Source organism: Scyliorhinus torazame, chromosome 14 (assembly GCF_047496885.1).
Source record: "Scyliorhinus torazame isolate Kashiwa2021f chromosome 14, sScyTor2.1, whole genome shotgun sequence".
NCBI lineage: Eukaryota > Metazoa > Chordata > Chondrichthyes > Carcharhiniformes > Scyliorhinidae > Scyliorhinus > Scyliorhinus torazame.
In genome coordinates this window covers 125,974,459-125,991,459 of record NC_092720.1, presented here as the reverse complement: position 1 = coordinate 125,991,459, position 17,001 = coordinate 125,974,459, and the positions used below count along the sequence as shown (strand labels likewise).

Genomic DNA, 17,001 nt, shown 5'->3' with positions numbered 1-17,001 from the left:
GCACTGTGAGGCAGCAGTGCTAACCACTGTGTCGCCATGCCGCCCCTAATTTTTAAAATAGAATCCCTACCGTGCAGAAGGTGGTCATTAAGTCCATCGAGTCTGCACCAAAGCTCCCTAGACCCACTCCCCTGCCCTATCCCCATAATCCCACCTAACCTTTGGACATAAGGGAGCAGACACGGGGAGAACGTGCAAACTCCACAGTCACCCAAGGCTGAAATTTCACCCAGGTCCCTGGCACTATGAGGCGGACCATGCTGATCAAATCACGGGGTAGGTGGTGGCTGAGTGGTATCTTCGCTAGACTTGTAAACCAGAGACCCAGGTTCAAATCCTGCCACGGCAGATGGTGAAATATGACTTCAAATAAAAATCTGAAATTGTCATTTTTGGGTAGCACAGTTGCTTCACAGCTCCAGGGTCCCAGGTTCAATTCCCGGCTTGGGTCACTGTCTGTGCAGAGACTGCACATTCTCCCCATGTCTGCGGTTTCCTCCCACAGTCCAAAGATGTGCAGGTTAGGTGGATTGGCCATGATAAATTGCCCTTAGTGTCTAAAAAGGTTAGGTGGAGTTATTGGGTTACAGGGATAGGGTTGAGGCGTGGGCTTAAGTAGAGTTCTCTTTCCAAGAGCCAGTGCAGACTTGATGGGCCGAATGGCCTCCGTCTGCACTGTAAAGTCTATGATTCTATCTCAATAACCTGCTGGATTAAAAAATGAATTCTCCTCTGAGATGTTTTACCAATTAACTGTACGCTGTGCAGCAGAATTCTCCGTCGACGGGATCCCCCGCTCTGCCAGCAGTACACCCACACCCGCGGGTTTCCTGACGTCGTGGGGTGACCACAATGGGAAATCCCATCGGTGGACTGCCGGAACAGAGGATCCGCTGCTGGCGAAGGCGCAGGAAATCGCGGCAGTGGTGGCTGATTACCAAGACTCCTGCTGGTGGAAATAATTTCTCACCATCTATTGGGAACATAGGAAATAGGAGACAGTGTTGGCCATTTGGCCCCTCAAGCCGGCTCTGCCATACAACTAGCTCATGGCTGATCTTCTACCTCAACGCGATTTTCCTGGGCGGTCCCCATATCCCTTGATGCTTTTAATGTACAGAAATCTGTATCGACCTTGAACATACTCAGTGACTGAGCTTCCACAGCCCCAAAGGGTGGAAAATTAAAAAGATTCACCACCATCTGAGTGAAGAAACTCCACCTTATCTCAGTCCTAAGTGGCCTGCCCCTCATTCTGAGATTGCGTTCTCTGATTCCCCCAACCCGTGGAAACATCCTGTTGAGTCCTGTGACAATTTTGAATGTTTTTGATTTGATTTGATTTATTATTGTCACAATTATTAGTATGCAGTGAAAAGTATTGTTTCTTGCATGCTATACAAACAATGCATACCGTACATAGGGAAGGAGAGACTGCAGAATATAATGTTACAGTTATAGCAAGGTGTAGAGAAAAGATCAACTTTATACGAGGTAGGTCCATTCAAAAGTCTGATGGCAGTAGGGAAGAAGCTGTTCTTGACTCGGTTGGTTCGTGACCTCAAACTTTGGTATCTTTTAAAGTAAAGTAAAGTAAAGTACGCTTATTGTCACAAGTAGGCTTCAAATGAAGTTACTGTGAAAAGCCCCTAGTCGCCACATTCCGGCGCCTGTTCGGGGAGGCTGATGGAAGAAGGTAGAAGAGAGTATGTCCGGGTGCGTGGGGTCCTTAATTATGCTGGCTGCCTTTCTGAGGCAGCAGGAATTATAGAGTCAATGGATGGGAGTCTGGTTTGCGTGAAGGATTGAGCTACATTCAGAACCTTTTGTACTTTCCTGCGGTCTTGGGCAGAGCAGGATCCATACCAAGCTGTGATACAACCAGAAAGAATGCTTTCTGTGGTGCATCTGTAGAAGTTGGTGAGAGTCGGAGATGACATGCCAAATTTCCTTAGTCTTGTGAGAAAATAGAGTCGTTGGTGGGCTTTCTTAACTGTAGTGTCGGCATGGGGGGACCAGGACAGGTTGTTGGTGATCTGGACACCTAAAAACTTGAAGCTCTCAACCCTTTCTACTTCGTTCCCATTGATGTAGACAGGGGCATGTTCTCCACGCTTGCTGAAGTCGATCACAATCTCCTTCATTTCAATTCCTTTCCATTCCTCTAAACTCTACAGACTAAAGGCCTAGTCTCCTCAATCTCATCTCACAGGACAACCCTGCCAGTCCATTCTATTAGAATCACTCTTAATTTTGAACACCTCTGTTAAATCTTCCCTTAACCTCGGCTGTAAGGAGAAAAATCCTAAGTTCTCTTGTTTCTCCATATAAAATTGAAGCTCTTTATTCCAGGTAGAGCATTTGTTTCCTCCTGTGGGGCAATCTAGAATGAGAGGTCATAGTTTTAGGATAAGGTGTAGGAGATTGAGAACAGAGATGAGGAGAAATTACGTGAATCTGCGGAATTCACTGCACCAGAGTCCGGTGGATGCCGGGACATTGAATAAATTTAAGGAGGCGATTTTTAATTAGTAATGATTGAATTTTGGAGACTATGGAGAATGTTCAAGAAAGTGGATTTGAGGTCGAGGGGAGATTGGTCATGATCCCATTGAATGGCGAAGCGGACTCGATGGGCTGAATTGCCTAATCCCGCTCCTAGTCCTTATGTTCTTATGTATCACTCTCGTAAATCTGCTCTGCACCGTGTCATGGCTTTGATATTGTTTCTAAAGTTTGGTGTCCAGAAATGCGCAAAATATGCTGAATAACCAGTGACGTATAGAGATTTACCATAACCTACTTGGCTTTGTACTCTGTGCCTTTTCGTCTAAAGCCATTCATAGTTCCAGTTCTCATGCGATCACATCCAGTAATAAATAAAGCTCCCCATGACTGGGTTTTAACTGGGGTGGGTGGCATCAGGCTGAGGCTCAGTCTGCCCATTCACCCCATGCCCACAACTTCAGTTAAGCATTTAAATGCCCATCCAACCCTGATAATACACTAACTCCTGTATTTCATGCCTTTGATCCATTTTTCCGAATCTTAAATGCTGTTCAAGCTACAGAGGAGACTGTTGACCAGCTATTTGGCTTATGCACCCCCAAAGCAAGCTGTGTAAATAAGGGAGATAAGAGTTCATGTGATGAGTAACAGGGATCTTACACTCTGTACTGAAATGCAGAGTGAAATGTTTAAACATGAAGGGTCATTTGTTTACATACTCCAAGCTACCAACCTCCCTCGGTTAAAAGTCTGAAGGAGTTGGGTAGCTTCAACATCACTCCACTGAGGCAGCTATGGGGCGTGCAAGGTGTGAAAATTAGGGTGGCTGTACTTGCCAACTTGATATTTTAAAAAAATCTTTATTGTCACAATAATAATAATAACCACATATTGTCACAAGTAGGCTTCAATGAAGTTACTGTGAAAAGCCCCTAGTCGCCACATTCCGGCGCTTGTTTGGGGAGGCGGGTACAGGAATTGAACCCGCGCTGCTGGTTCAATTGTTCTGCATTATAAGCCAGCTGTTTTAGCCCACTGTGCTAAACCAGCCCCTATAGCCAAGTGGGCTTACATTAACACTGCAATGAAGTTACTGTGAAAAGCCCCTAATCGTCACATTCCAGCGCCTGTTCGGGTACAAAGGGGGAGAATTCTGAATGTCCAAATGACCTAACAGCACTTGTGGGAGGAAATCGGAGCACGGGGAGGAAACCCACGCAAACACGGGGAAATCGTGCTGACTCCACACAGTGACCCAAGCCGGGAATCGAACCTGGCAGCCTGGTGCTGTGAAGCAACAGTGTTAACCACTGTGCTACCATGCCGCCCAACCGTGTCACTCCAGCCCAACACTATTTTAATTTTGCAGACTTTCCAGCCGGTTATGAAGCCCCACTGTGGGTGGGTGGGAGTCTTGTGAAACTCATGCAAATCAGGTGTCACAGATCTTTAAAATATGTTTTTCCAAATTGGTCAGCAGTGAAAAATGTATTTGCACGTCTGTGTATATAATTTCTTACCTGTGGAGTGAGCAATTCAGTTTAAAGTAACCCAATAATAAAGCCTTTTTACTTAAAAAAGATGAGGTTAGTTTATTTCACTCTCTCGCTCTGAAAGTTACCTAAGAATAGAAAAAGGGTGGAATTTTCCATTCTGGAGATCAAGTGGGAAAGTTGTGTGATTCCCACTGTGCAGTGGGGCAAGTGAACACTCAGAAAATTAATTATACATCTGCAAAAATCTTTTTGAAAAAAATATTTTATTCAGGCAATTTCTGACAAAACAAGCCAAAGCAGAAGTAAAATTATACATTATAACTAATCAACAGCCCCCCCCCGCTCCTTACTCATGCCCCCCTCCTCCCGTCCTGCCCTCCTCATTTTAACCCCTTTACACCCCCTCCCCTTTTGCTGACTCCTCAATCCTCCTTAAAGAATAGCTTCCACCTCCAAGCAAACCCATCAACCGACCCCCTCAGGCCGAACTTGATCTTCTCCAGCCTCAGGAATTCTGCCAGATAACTCACCCACACTCCTGCTTTCAGCGGCTCCGAGTCCCTCTGTTGCTAATTTTCTCCTTAGTTCAATTGCTCTGTTTTATTACCTTTGCTCTCGAGTCGCCAGGTATCTTTATGATACCGCCACGTGGTTCAAGTTCGAGTAATGATCAATAACCCAATACACCGATTAGTAAGATTTCAATCAAAGCACATTTATTATACACAGTAATCGCTACTCATGCACAAATTCTACGTCTAAACTACTTCTACAACTAACAGGCCAATACTTAACTTGGAACTGGCCCACCAGGTCAGGGAAACAAATGGCCTTTCGTTCGTGTTCTGAGCCTGCGGGATTCGAAGTTGGTACGGATTGGTAGCTAGGAGCATCTATCTCGTAGCGAGCGTTGAATTAAAACTTACAGTTTCGACCAGCTGCTGAAGAGTGAAGAGCTGGAGAAGCGGTGAAGAGAGCGACTTGAACTTGGGGCTCAATTCTTATAGTCCCCAGGGGTTTCCCGCCTTTCGGGGCGGACCCTGTACCTGGTCCCAAGTGATTGGACTTTGTCCCAATCGCTTGGTTCGATTTTCTCCAATGCTGGAGCGGTTCCCTGATCGATGGGCGGTCTTGAGGTGCTCGTTCACCTCCCTTTGTGTAGGCTTCTGTTGGCGCCGAAGAGTCTGGTTTTGCTTTATGTGTCTAAATGTTTCAATACACCCCCTCACCCTTAAACACACCCCCTCATCTGCCAATAATCCCATGTCCATTCTCCAAGGTGGGTGCTGTTCATTTTCCTCCCCTATCTCCAGGTCCACCCAATGTGGAGCGTGGTCCGAAATAGCTATAGCCGTGTACTCCGTCCCCGTCACCTTCGGGATCAGTGCCCTTCCCAAAACAAAAAGTCTATCCGTGAATAGACTTTGTGGACATAGGAGAAAAACGAAAACTCCTTACTCCTAGGTCTACTAAATCTCCAGGGGTCTACTCCTCCCATCTGCTCCATAAAGTCCTTGAGCACCCTAGCTGCAGCCGGCCTCCTTCCGGTCCTGGACCTCGATCTGTCCAGCCCTGGGTCCAGCACCGTATTAAAATCTCCACCCATTACCAACTTTCCCGCCTCTAGGTCCGGGATGCGTCCCAACATACGCCTCATAAAATTGGCATCATCCCAGTTCGGGGCATATACGTTCACTAAAACCACCGCCTCCCCTTGCAATCTGCCACTCATCATCACGTATCTGCCCCCACTATCCGCCACTATGGTCTTTGCCTCAAACATTACCCGCTTCCCCACTAATATAGCCACCCCCCTGTTTTTTGCATCTAGCCCCGAATGAAACACCTGCCCCATCCATCCTTTGCGAAGTCTGACCTGGTCTATCAGTTTCAGATGCGTCTCCTGCAGCATAACCACATCTGCTTAAGTTTTTTTAGGTGTGCGAGTACCCGTGCCCTCTTAATCGGCCCGTTCAGCCCTCTCACATTCCACGTGATCAGCCGGGTTGGGGGGCTCTTTACCCCCCCCCCCTTGTCGACTAGCCATCTCCTTTTTCAATCCAGCTCCTCTTCCGGTTCCCACGTAGCCGTATCTCCCCCCAACGGCGCCCTCCCGCCCCGACCACCCCACCCCATACCAGCTCCCTTCTCCCCAGCAGCAGCAACCCAGTTAACCCCCCCCCCCCACCCCGCTAGATCCCTTTCGAGCATAATTGCACCCCCCATGTTGCTCCCAGAAATCAGCAAACTCTGGCCGACCTCGGCTTCTCCCCGTGGCCTCGGCCCCCACTGTGCGAGGCCCCCTCCTTCCTGCTTCCCTGTTCCCGCCATGAATACCATAGCACGGGAACAAAGCCCGCGCTTCCCATTTGGCCCCGCCCCCAATGGCCGGCGCCCCCAGCTCCCCATCCTCCCTCCCCCACGACATGGGGAAGAGAGAAAAGTTACAGGGTCGCAGGATTAACAACTTGGGAAATCATCTCTTCCCCCATTTCCCCCCCCCCCTTCACCCCACGTAATCACCCCACCACATGACTCCTCAGATAATGAAGCAGTCCATGTCCAAATGCAGCAAGACCTGGGCAATATCCAGGCTTAGACTGACAAGTGGCAAATTACATTTCTGCCCCAAAGTGCCAGGCAATGACCATCTCCTATAAGAGAGGATCTAACCACTGCCCCTTGACATTGAATGGCATTACCATCGCTGAATCTTCCACAATGAACTTCCTGGGAGTTACCATTGATTAAAAACTGAACTGGACTAGCCACATTAATACAGTGGCTACCAGAGCAGGTCAAAGGCTAGAAATACTACTGCGAGTAACTCACCTCCTGACTCCACCAACCTCCTGTCCACCATCTACAGGGCACAAAGGGATAAATATTAACCCACTAACCATCAGTTCATGAATATTGCCAATAGCAGTTTTTATCCTCTTGTGAGCTTACATCAGGATATGAGGCCATTCAGTCAATTGGGCCTGTTTCACTAATCAATTAGATTGTAGTAGGTATGTAACTTAAATCCTTTGATCCATTATAGCTCTAACCTTAATATCTTTGTTGAAACTTTCAACTGATACACAGCTACAACAGTTTTTTGGGGATGAGAGTTGCAAATTTTCATTAACACATTGTGCAAATGCTTCCTGGTATCAACCTGAAAAGACTACCCTGAATTGTTAAAAGTTGATCCCTCCTTCTGGACTATCAAAGAACAAGAACAAAGAACAAAGAAATGTACAGCACAGGAACAGGCCCTTCGGCCCTCCAAGCCCGTGCCGACCATGCTGCCCGACTAAACTACAATCTTCTACACTTCCTGGGTCCGTATTCCTCTATTCCCATCCTATTCATGTATTTGTCAAGATGCCCCTTAAATGTCACTATCGTCCCTGCTTCCACCACCTCCTCCGGTAGCGAGTTCCAGGCACCCACTACCCTCTGCGTAAAAAACTTGCCTCGTACATCTACTCTAAACCTTGCCCCTCTCACCTTAAACCTATGCCCCCTAGTAATTGACCCCTCTACCCTGGGGAAAAGCCTCTGACTATCCACTCTGTCTATGCCCCTCATAATTTTGTAGACCTCTATCAGGTCTCCCCTCAACCTCCTTCGTTCCAGTGAGAACAAACCGAGTTTATTCAACCGCTCCTCATAGCTAATGCCCTCCATACCAGGCAACATTCTGGTAAATCTCTTCTGCACCCTCTCTAAAGCCTCCACATCCTTCTGGTAGTGTGGCGACCAGAATTGAACACTATACTCCAAGTGTGGCCTAACTAAGGTTCTATACAGCTGCAACATGACTTGCCAATTCTTATACTCAATGCCCCGCCCAATGAAGGCAAGCATGCCGTATGCCTTCTTGACTACCTTCTCCACCTGTGTTGCCCCTTTCAATGACCTGTGGACCTGTACTCCTAGATCTCTTTGACTTTCAATACTCTTGAGGGTTCTACCATTCACTGTATATTCCCTACCTGCATTAGACCTTCCAAAATGCATTACCTGACATTTGTCCGGATTAAACTCCATCTGCCATCTCTCCGCCCAAGTCTCCAAACAATCTAAATCCTGCTGTATCCTCTGACAGTCCTCCCACCAGAGGAAATAGATTCTCACTATCTATTCATTGTGTTAACACTGAATATCACTGTGTCGCACTGAATCTCACTGGGAGCACATTTGCTTACACAATGGATTGCTGGGTAACACTGGGTCTAACCGGTTCAGACTGGACCTCCTCACTGTGGCCAGACAGAATCTCACTGGGGTCACATTGGACATCACTGGGGTCACATTGGATTTCATTGTGGTCATAATGAATCACACTGGGGCGATATTGCATCACAATGGAGTTGCTTCCAATCTCACTGAGTTACACTGGATTTCACTCGAGACACATTGGATCACATTGGCGTCGCACCGGATCACACTGCGGCTGCACCAGATCTTGCTGGAGTCACATTGGATCTCACTAGGGTCACATTGACTCTCACAGTCGTCACATTGGGTCTCGCAGTGGCAATATTGGATCTTACTGGGGTCATATTGGATCTCACGGTGGTCACATTGGGTCTCGCAGTGGCAATATTGGATCTTACTGGGGTCACATTGGATCTCACTAGGGTCACATTGACTCTCACGGTCGTCACATTGGGTCTCGCAGTGGCAATATTGGATCTTACTGGGGTCACATTGGATCTCACTGGGGTCACATTGGAACTCACCGGGGTCACATTGGATCTCATTGGGGTCACATTGGATATCACTGGGTCACGCTGGATCTCCTTGGGTTCACATTGGAGCTCACTGGGATCATGTTGGAGCCCACTGTGGTCATGCTGGATCTCCTTGGGGTCACACTGGATAACCCTGGGGTCATGCTGGATCTCACTGGGGTCACATTGGATCTCACTAGGGTCACATTGACTCTCACAGTCGTCACATTGGGTCTCGCAGTGGCAATATTGGATCTTACTGGGGTCATATTGGATCTCACGGTGGTCACATTGGGTCTCGCAGTGGCAATATTGGATCTTACTGGGGTCACATTGGATCTCACTAGGGTCACATTGACTCTCACGGTCGTCACATTGGGTCTCGCAGTGGCAATATTGGATCTTACTGGGGTCACATTGGATCTCACTGGGGTCACATTGGAACTCACCGGGGTCACATTGGATCTCATTGGGGTCACATTGGATATCACTGGGTCACACTGGATCTCCTTGGGTTCACATTGGAGCTCACTGGGATCATGTTGGAGCCCACTGTGGTCATGCTGGATCTCCTTGGGGTCACACTGGATAACCCTGGGGTCATGCTGGATCTCACTGGGGTCACATTGGATCTCACTGGGGTCACGTTGGAGCCCACTGTGGTCATGCTGGATCTCCTTGGGGTCACACTGGATAACCCTGGGGTCATGCTGGATCTCACTGGGGTCACGTTGGATCTCACTGGGGTCACGTTGGAGCTCACTGGGGTCACGTTGGAGCTCACTGGGGTCATGCTGGATCTCACTGGGGTCACGTTGGAGCTCACTGGAGTCATGCTGGATCTCACTGGGACATATTGGAGCTCACTGGGGTCATGCTGGATCTCACTGGGGTCATACTTGATCACATTGGGGTCACATTGGAGCTCACTGGGGTGAAGCTGGATTTCATTGGGGTCACATTGGAGCTCACTGGGGTGAAGCTGGATTTCATTGGGGTCACATTGGAGCTCACTGGGGTGATGCTGGATTTCATTGGGGTCACATTGGAGCTCACTGGGGTGAAGCTGGATTTCATTGGGATCACGCTGTAGCTCACTGGGGTGAAGCTGGATTTCATTGGGATCACGCTGTAGCTCACTGGGGTGAAGCTGGATTTCATTGGGATCACACTGTAGCTCACTGGGGTGAAGCTGGATTTCATTGGGATCACGCTGTAGCTCACTGGGGTGAAGCTGGATTTCATTGGGATCACGCTGTAGCTCACTGGGGTGAAGCTGGATTTCATTGGGATCACGCTGTAGCTCACTGGGGTGAAGCTGGATTTCATTGGGATCACACTGTAGCTCACTGGGGTGAAGCTGGATTTCATTGGGATCACGCTGTAGCTCACTGGGGTGAAGCTGGATTTCATTGGGATCACGCTGTAGCTCACTGGGGTGAAGCTGGATTTCATTGGGATCACGCTGTAGCTCACTGGGGTGAAGCTGGATTTCATTGGGGTCACATTGGAGCTCACTGGGGTGAAGCTGGATTTCATTGGGATCACACTGTAGCTCACTGGCGTCACGCTGCGGTCAAACCCTTCTCCCAGCGGGGAAAGTGGTGGCGTGATGACGCCGCGCGTGCCGGTGATGTCAGCGCGTCCGGCGCGGCGCAAGGGGAGAGAGGGAAACCCCGGAGCCGGGCGGCGGTGAGTCCTGGAGACGGAGTGGCGGTGAGTCCTGGAGACGGAGTGGCGGTGGGTGTGGGAGGTGGCGGTGGGTGTGGGAGGTGGCGGTGGGTGTGGGAGGGAGCGGGACGGGTGGTGGCTGGGCTGATTTACATGGGGCCCCGGGTCAGCAAGCGAGGGATACCCAGCAGCAGAGCGGAGTCCCGGGTGAATGACCGCCGGAGATGGGTGGGATCTGTGTTCAGGAGAGGGGATGTTTGATTATTGGGGGCAGGCAAGGGAGGAGGAGGAGGGGAACTGGGTGAAAGTCTCACCCAGGACACAAATGTGGTCAGGTCCTGATAGCAACACGGGGGCTGTAGTGGGTCGAGTTCCAGTTGGATGCTCCACATGAATCGCTTCAGTGGGCTCTGAATTTGCAGGCCACAATTCGAAGGGCCACCCTCTGTGTTTATATGTGTGTGTGAGGTGGGGTTCAGCACTTCCACTTTAGAGGCCCTTGATGTTGCTTTGCCTGTCCTTTCAGTTGTGGACTTGTTTCCCAATATCTTTGTGAGGAGCAATCACCCAGCAGAACAAATCGATGAACATGGGAATAGGAGTAGGCCTTTCAGCAATTTGTTAGTGGTACTCTGTTTAGATGATAGATGTTCTGACTTTGTTCAATTTGGGTGCCCTTGGCATGAAATTTTCAGTGAATCGACTATCCATAGTTCTTTGGACATTCAGAACCTTTTTGTACGAAACTGGGCTTATTTATTTAATTCCTTACATGGCCTATCTAGCCCTAGTTTTTAAGTTTGTGCTCCCCTTGTTTTGGCTTATATTTTATATTATATAATAATTTTTATTGTCACAAGCAGGCTTACATTAACACTGCAATGAAGTTACTGTGAAAAGCCCCTAGTCGCCATATTCCGGCGCCTGTTCGGGTACATTGAGGGAGAATCGGAATGTCCAAATTACCTAACAGCGCGTCTTTTGCGACTTGTGGGAGGAACCCGGAGGAAACCCACGCAGACAAAGGGGAACGTGCAGACTCCCCACAGACAGTGATCCAAGCCGGGAATCGAACCTGGAACCCGGGTGCTGTGAAGCAACAGTACTAACCACTGTGCTACTGTTCCGCCCATTAACCATACATGGGATTGTTATTCATATTTTTTATATTCATTTACAGGAGGTGAGCTACGCTGGCTAGGCCAGCATTTATTGCCCGTCCCTAATTGTCCCTGAGAAGGTTGTCTTGGATGCGGCAGCTCAGATTATCTACATGATACAAGACCAAGTTCCATCAGGCATCCCATGCTATGATGAGGTCCAATCATATGATTAATACGGGGATCAGAGGTTATGGGGAATCATAGACTCAACAATGCAGACGGAGACCATTCAGTCTATCGAATCTGCACCGGCCCTTGGAAATGGCACTCTAATTAAGACCACACCTGCACCCTATCCCCATAACCCAGTAACCCGACCTAACCTTTTTTAGACACTAAGGGCAATTTAACATGGCCAATCCACCTAACCTGCACATCTTTGGACTGTGGGAGGAAACCGGAGCACCCGGAGAAAACCAACGCAGACACAAGGAGAATGTGCAGACTCTGCACAGATAGTGACCCAAGCTGCAAATCAAACCTGGGACCCAAGACCTGTGGAGCAACTGTGCTACCATGCCGCCCTAAAGAGAAGACGGGAGAATAGGGATGAGAAACGTATCAGTCATGATTGAATGGCGGAGCAGACTCAATGGGGCTAATGGACTAATTCTGCTCCTATGTCTTATTGTCTTATGAATTGGGAGCAGGAATAAGACCATAAGATATAGGAGCAGAATTAGACCATTCGGCCCATCGAGTCTGCTCTGCCATTCATGGCTGATATCTTTTTCATCCCATTTCTCCTGCCGCCTCCCCATAAGGACGGCATGCTGGCACAGTGGTTCGATTCCGACCTTGGGTATCTGTGGAGTTTGCACTTTCTCCCATGTCTGCAATGAGTTTCCTCCAGATGCTCTGGTTTCCTCCCACAGCCCAAAAGATGTGCAGGTTAGGTTGATTGGCCATGCTAATTTGTCCCTAAGTATCCAAAGGTTAGGGGGGATTATGGGGATAGGGCGGAGGAATTAGGCCTGGGTAGATTCATGGAGTCCCTACAGGAATCCCTACAGTACAGAAAGAGGCCATTTGGCCCATCGAGTCTGAACTGGCCCTTGCTCCAGTAGAGCACCCTACCGAGGCTCAAACCCCCACCCCATCCCCGTAACCCCACCTAACCTTTGGGCAATTTTTAGCATGGTCAATTCACCTAATCTGCACATCTTTGGACTGTGGGAGGAAACCGGAGCACCCAGAGGAAACCCACACTGACGGGGAAGAACATTCAAACTCCACAGACAGTCATCTGAGGTCAGAATCGATCCTGGGACCCTGGCCCTCTTTTGAAGGGTCGGTGCAGACTTGGTGGGCCGAATGGCCTCTTTCTGCACTGCAGGGATTCTATGATTCTAAACCCCTTATCCCTTTATGAATCAAGAACCTGGGCGAAATTCTCCGGTTTCGGCGCGATGTCCGCCGACCGGCGCCACAAACGGCGCAAATCATTCGGGCATCGCGCCTCCCCAAAGGTGCGGAATCCTCTGCTCCTTGACCGGCCGAGCCCTAACCTTGAGGGGCTAGGCCCGCCCCAGACTGATTTCCGCCCTGCCAGCTGGCGGAAGTGCCCCGCCAGCTGGCGCGGAAATGACATTGCCGGGTGGCACATGCGTGGGAGCGATAGCGGCCGCACACGGCATCCCCGCGCATGCGCTGTGAAGGGAGTCTCTTCCGCCTCCGCCATGGTGGAGACCGTGGTGAAGGCGGAAGGAAAAGAGTACCCCCACGGCACAGGCCCGCCCGCAGATCGGTGGGCCCCGATCGCGGGCCAGGCCACCGTGGGGGCACCCCCCGGGGCTAGATTGTCCCGCCCCCCAGGACCCCGGAGCCCGCCCGCGCCGCCTTGTCCCGGGGGGTAGGTGGTTTAATTCATGCCGGTGGGACAGGCATTCTAGCAGCGGGACTTGGGTCCATCGGGCCGGAGAATCGTGGGGGTGGGGGGGGCGCCGCCAACCGGCGCAGCGCGATTCCCGCCCCCGCCGAATCTCCGGTGCCGGAGAATTCGGCAACCGGCGGGGGCGGGATTCAAGCCAACCCGGCGATTCTCCGACCCGGCGGGGGGTCGGAGAATCTCGCCCCCTATCTATCTCTGTCTTTAAGGCATTCAGTGATTTGGCCTTCGCAGCCTTCTACGGCAATGTGTTTCATAGATTTACCACTCTGACGGAAGAAATTCATCCTCATTTCAGTTTTAAAGGATCGTCTCTTCAGTCTGAAGCTGTGCCCTTTGGTTCTAGTTTCTCCTACCAGTGGAAATATCCTTTCCGCATCCACTCTATCTAGCCCTCTCGGTATTCTGTAAGTTTCAATAAGATCCCCTCCATATCGGCATGGTCGGCACGGGCTTGGAGGGCCGAAGGGCCTGTTCCTGTGCTGTACATTTCTTTGTTGTTCTTTGTTTGTTATATCCTTCAAAACTCCATTGAGTACAGACCCAGAGTCCTCAACTGCTCTTCATATGACAAGTCCTTCGTTCCGGAGATCATTCCGCGGATAATTCTTGTGAACCTCCTCTGGACCCTCACTAAGGCCAGCATATCTTGCCTTCAAAACTGCTCACAATATTCCAAATTCCTCCTCATCCCTGTTTTAAAGGTTCATCTCTTCAGTGTGAGGATGCGTCCTCTGGTTCTAGTTTCTTCTACATCGTGGAAACATCCTCTCCACGTCCAGTCTAGGCCTCTCAGTATTCTGTAAGTTTAAATAAGATTCCCCTCATCCTTCTAAACATAATCGAGCATCCATATTCCAAATGGGGTCTGACCAGAGGCTTATGCAGCCTCAGCAGTGCATCCCTGCTCTTGTATTCTAGCCCTCTTGACATGAATGCTAACATTGAATTTGCCTTCCTAAATTCCAACTGAACCTGCATGTTAACCTTAAAAGAATCCTGAACTAGGACTCCTAAGTCCAGAAAGTCCCTTTATGCTTCTGATTTCCAAAGCCTTTTCCCACTTAGGAAATAGTCCATGTCTCTATTCTTCCTACCAGTGCATAACCTCACACTTTTCCACATTGTATTACATCTGCCACTCCTTTGCCCATTCTCCTAGCCCGTTCAAGTTTTTCTACAGCCTCCCTGCTTCCTAAACACTATCTGCCCCTCTACATATCTTTATATCATCTGCAAACTTAGCAACAATGCCCTCAGTTCCTTCTTCCAGATCATTAATATATATCTTGGTCCCAACACTGACTCCTGCGGAACACCACTAGTCACAGGCTGCCATCTGAAAAAGACCCCTTTATCCCCACTCTCTGCCGTTTGCCAGTCAACCAATCCTCTATCCATGCCAGTACCTTGCCCCCAACACCATGGGCTCTTATTTAGCAGCCTCCTGCACAGCACCTTGTCAAAGGCATTCTGGAAATCCAAATAGATCAGTCCACTGGTTTCCCCTTTGTTGCACTTCCTTGTTATGTCCTCCAAGAATTCTCACAGATTTGTCAGGCATAACCTTCCCTTGACAAAGTCGCGCTGACTCAGCACATAAGTACTCTGAAATCTCATCCTTAATAATGATCTCTCAAACCTTGCCAACAACTGAAGTCAAGCTAACCGGCTTATAATTTCCCGTCTTCTGCTTCCCTCCCTTCTCAAACAGTGGTGTTACATTAGCCACTTTCCAGTCCTCTAGGACCCTCCCTGACTTCAGTGATCCCTGAAAGATCACTATCAATGCCTCCACAATCTCCTCAGCTATCTCCTTCAGAACCCTGAGGTGTAGTCCACCCAGTCTGGGTGATTTATCCACCTTCAAACCTTTCAGTTTCCCCAGCATCTTCTACTCAGTAATGGGCACTACACTCACCTCTGCCCCCTGACTCTCTTGAAGTTCTGGTATGGCACTTGTGTCTTCCACTGTGAAGACTGATGCAAACTTATTCAGTTCCTCTGCCATTTGTTTCCTATTATTACTTCTCCAGCCTAATTTTCCAGTGGTCCAATGTCCATTCTTGCCTCTCTTACTTTTTCTATTGCAAAAAACTCTTGCAATCTTCTTTTATATTACTAGCTAGCTTACACTAATATTTAATCTTCTACCCCTTATTGTTTTTTTTAGTTGTCCTCTGCTTGCTTTTAAAGGCTTCCCAATCCTCTGGCTTCCTACTAATCCTTGCCACTTTGGATGCTTTTTCTTTTGTGTTTTTATGCTGTCCTTGGCTTCCCTTATTAGCCATTGTTGCCTTGTCCTCCTCTTAAGCCTGTTTCCTCCTCGGGATAAATTTCTGTTGTGCCTCCCGAATAATCCCCCATAACTCCTGCCATTGCTCTATCACTGTCCTATCTGATGGCTTCCCTTCCAATCAACTCCAGCTGGCTCCCCCCTCATGTCTTTGCAGCTACCTTTACTTAATTGTAAAAGTATTGCATCTAATTCCAGCGTCTCCCTCTCAAACTGCTGTGTATATTTGATCATATTATGGTCATTACCCCCTAAGGGTTCCTTCACCTTAAGTTTTCTGATCAAGTTTGAATCATTACACATCAGCAAATCCAGAATTGCCTGTTCCCTAATGGGCTCTGTCACAGGTTGCTCCAAATAAATAATCTCGTAGATATTGCACAAATTCCCTTTCTTGGGATCAGCTACCAACCTGATTTTCCCAGTCCACCTGCATATTGAAAGTTCCCCATGATTCTTGTATGCCTTTTTACTATAGCCTGATTTATTTTCTGCCCCATATTCTGACTACTGCCAGGGGGCCTGTACATAACTCCCATTAGGGAATAGGTCACATGGCCCCTCGAGCCTGCTCCACCATTCAATAAGATCATGGCTGACCTGATTGTAACCTCAACTTCATATTCCCACCTAACCCCAAGAACCTTTAACCCGTTTGCTTATCAAGAATCTATCTAGCTCTGCCATAAAAATATTCAAAGATTCTACTTCCACTGCTTTTGAGGAAGAGTGTTCCAAAGATAATTTTTTTCCCCTTATCCCTGTCTTAAATGTGCGATCCCTTATTTTTGTGCAGTGATCCCTTGTCCAGGATTCCCCAACAAGAGGAAATATGCTCTCCACATCTACTGGCAAGGCCTCTCTTTTCTGAACTCCAGATACAAACCTATTCAATTAATCATGGCTGCCAATCTCCTGATCAATTAGTCTACAAGATACCCAGCCATGATGCAAGGAAACCCCCAGTGGTGAAGAGCTTTAGGAACTTCCAATGTGACTATTCTTCCTAAGCATGTGACACCTCATCAATATAGAATTCAGGAGAAACCTCGAGGCAGCGAATGATCCGAATACAGAATGCGGATAACATGAATCATTTGAAGGGAAGCTCGATGCACACACGAGAAGAAAGGAATAAAGGGATATATTGATGGGGTTACATGAGTGCCTGACTACGAGGGACTTCCTCTGGAAGTCCACAGACAACCTAGGTAGGGTTTATTCCCATGATGTCCCCCAACTGCCACTGGGT

At 48.7% G+C, this 17,001-nt stretch overlaps 1 protein-coding gene across 6 annotated transcripts in view; it reads left to right on the top strand.

Annotated features, from left to right (window-relative positions):
• The first annotated feature begins 10,383 nt into the window (after nt 1-10,383).
• cox18 (cytochrome c oxidase assembly factor COX18) overlaps nt 10,384-17,001 on the top strand; it is a 35,078-nt gene continuing 28,460 nt past the window's right edge. Inside the window, exon 1 of one of the 6 annotated variants that reach the window (XM_072474821.1) lies at nt 10,384-10,447. Coding sequence is in view for 1 of the 6 variants with exons in the window: in XM_072474818.1 (XP_072330919.1) it covers nt 11,545-11,585 (41 nt within the window). In the remaining 5 variants the exon portion in view is untranslated. Of the gene's footprint in view, nt 10,472-10,839; nt 11,586-17,001 lie in introns of those variants that run through there. The other 5 variants (XM_072474822.1, XM_072474819.1, XM_072474824.1 and 2 more) reach the window with 5 other exon arrangements.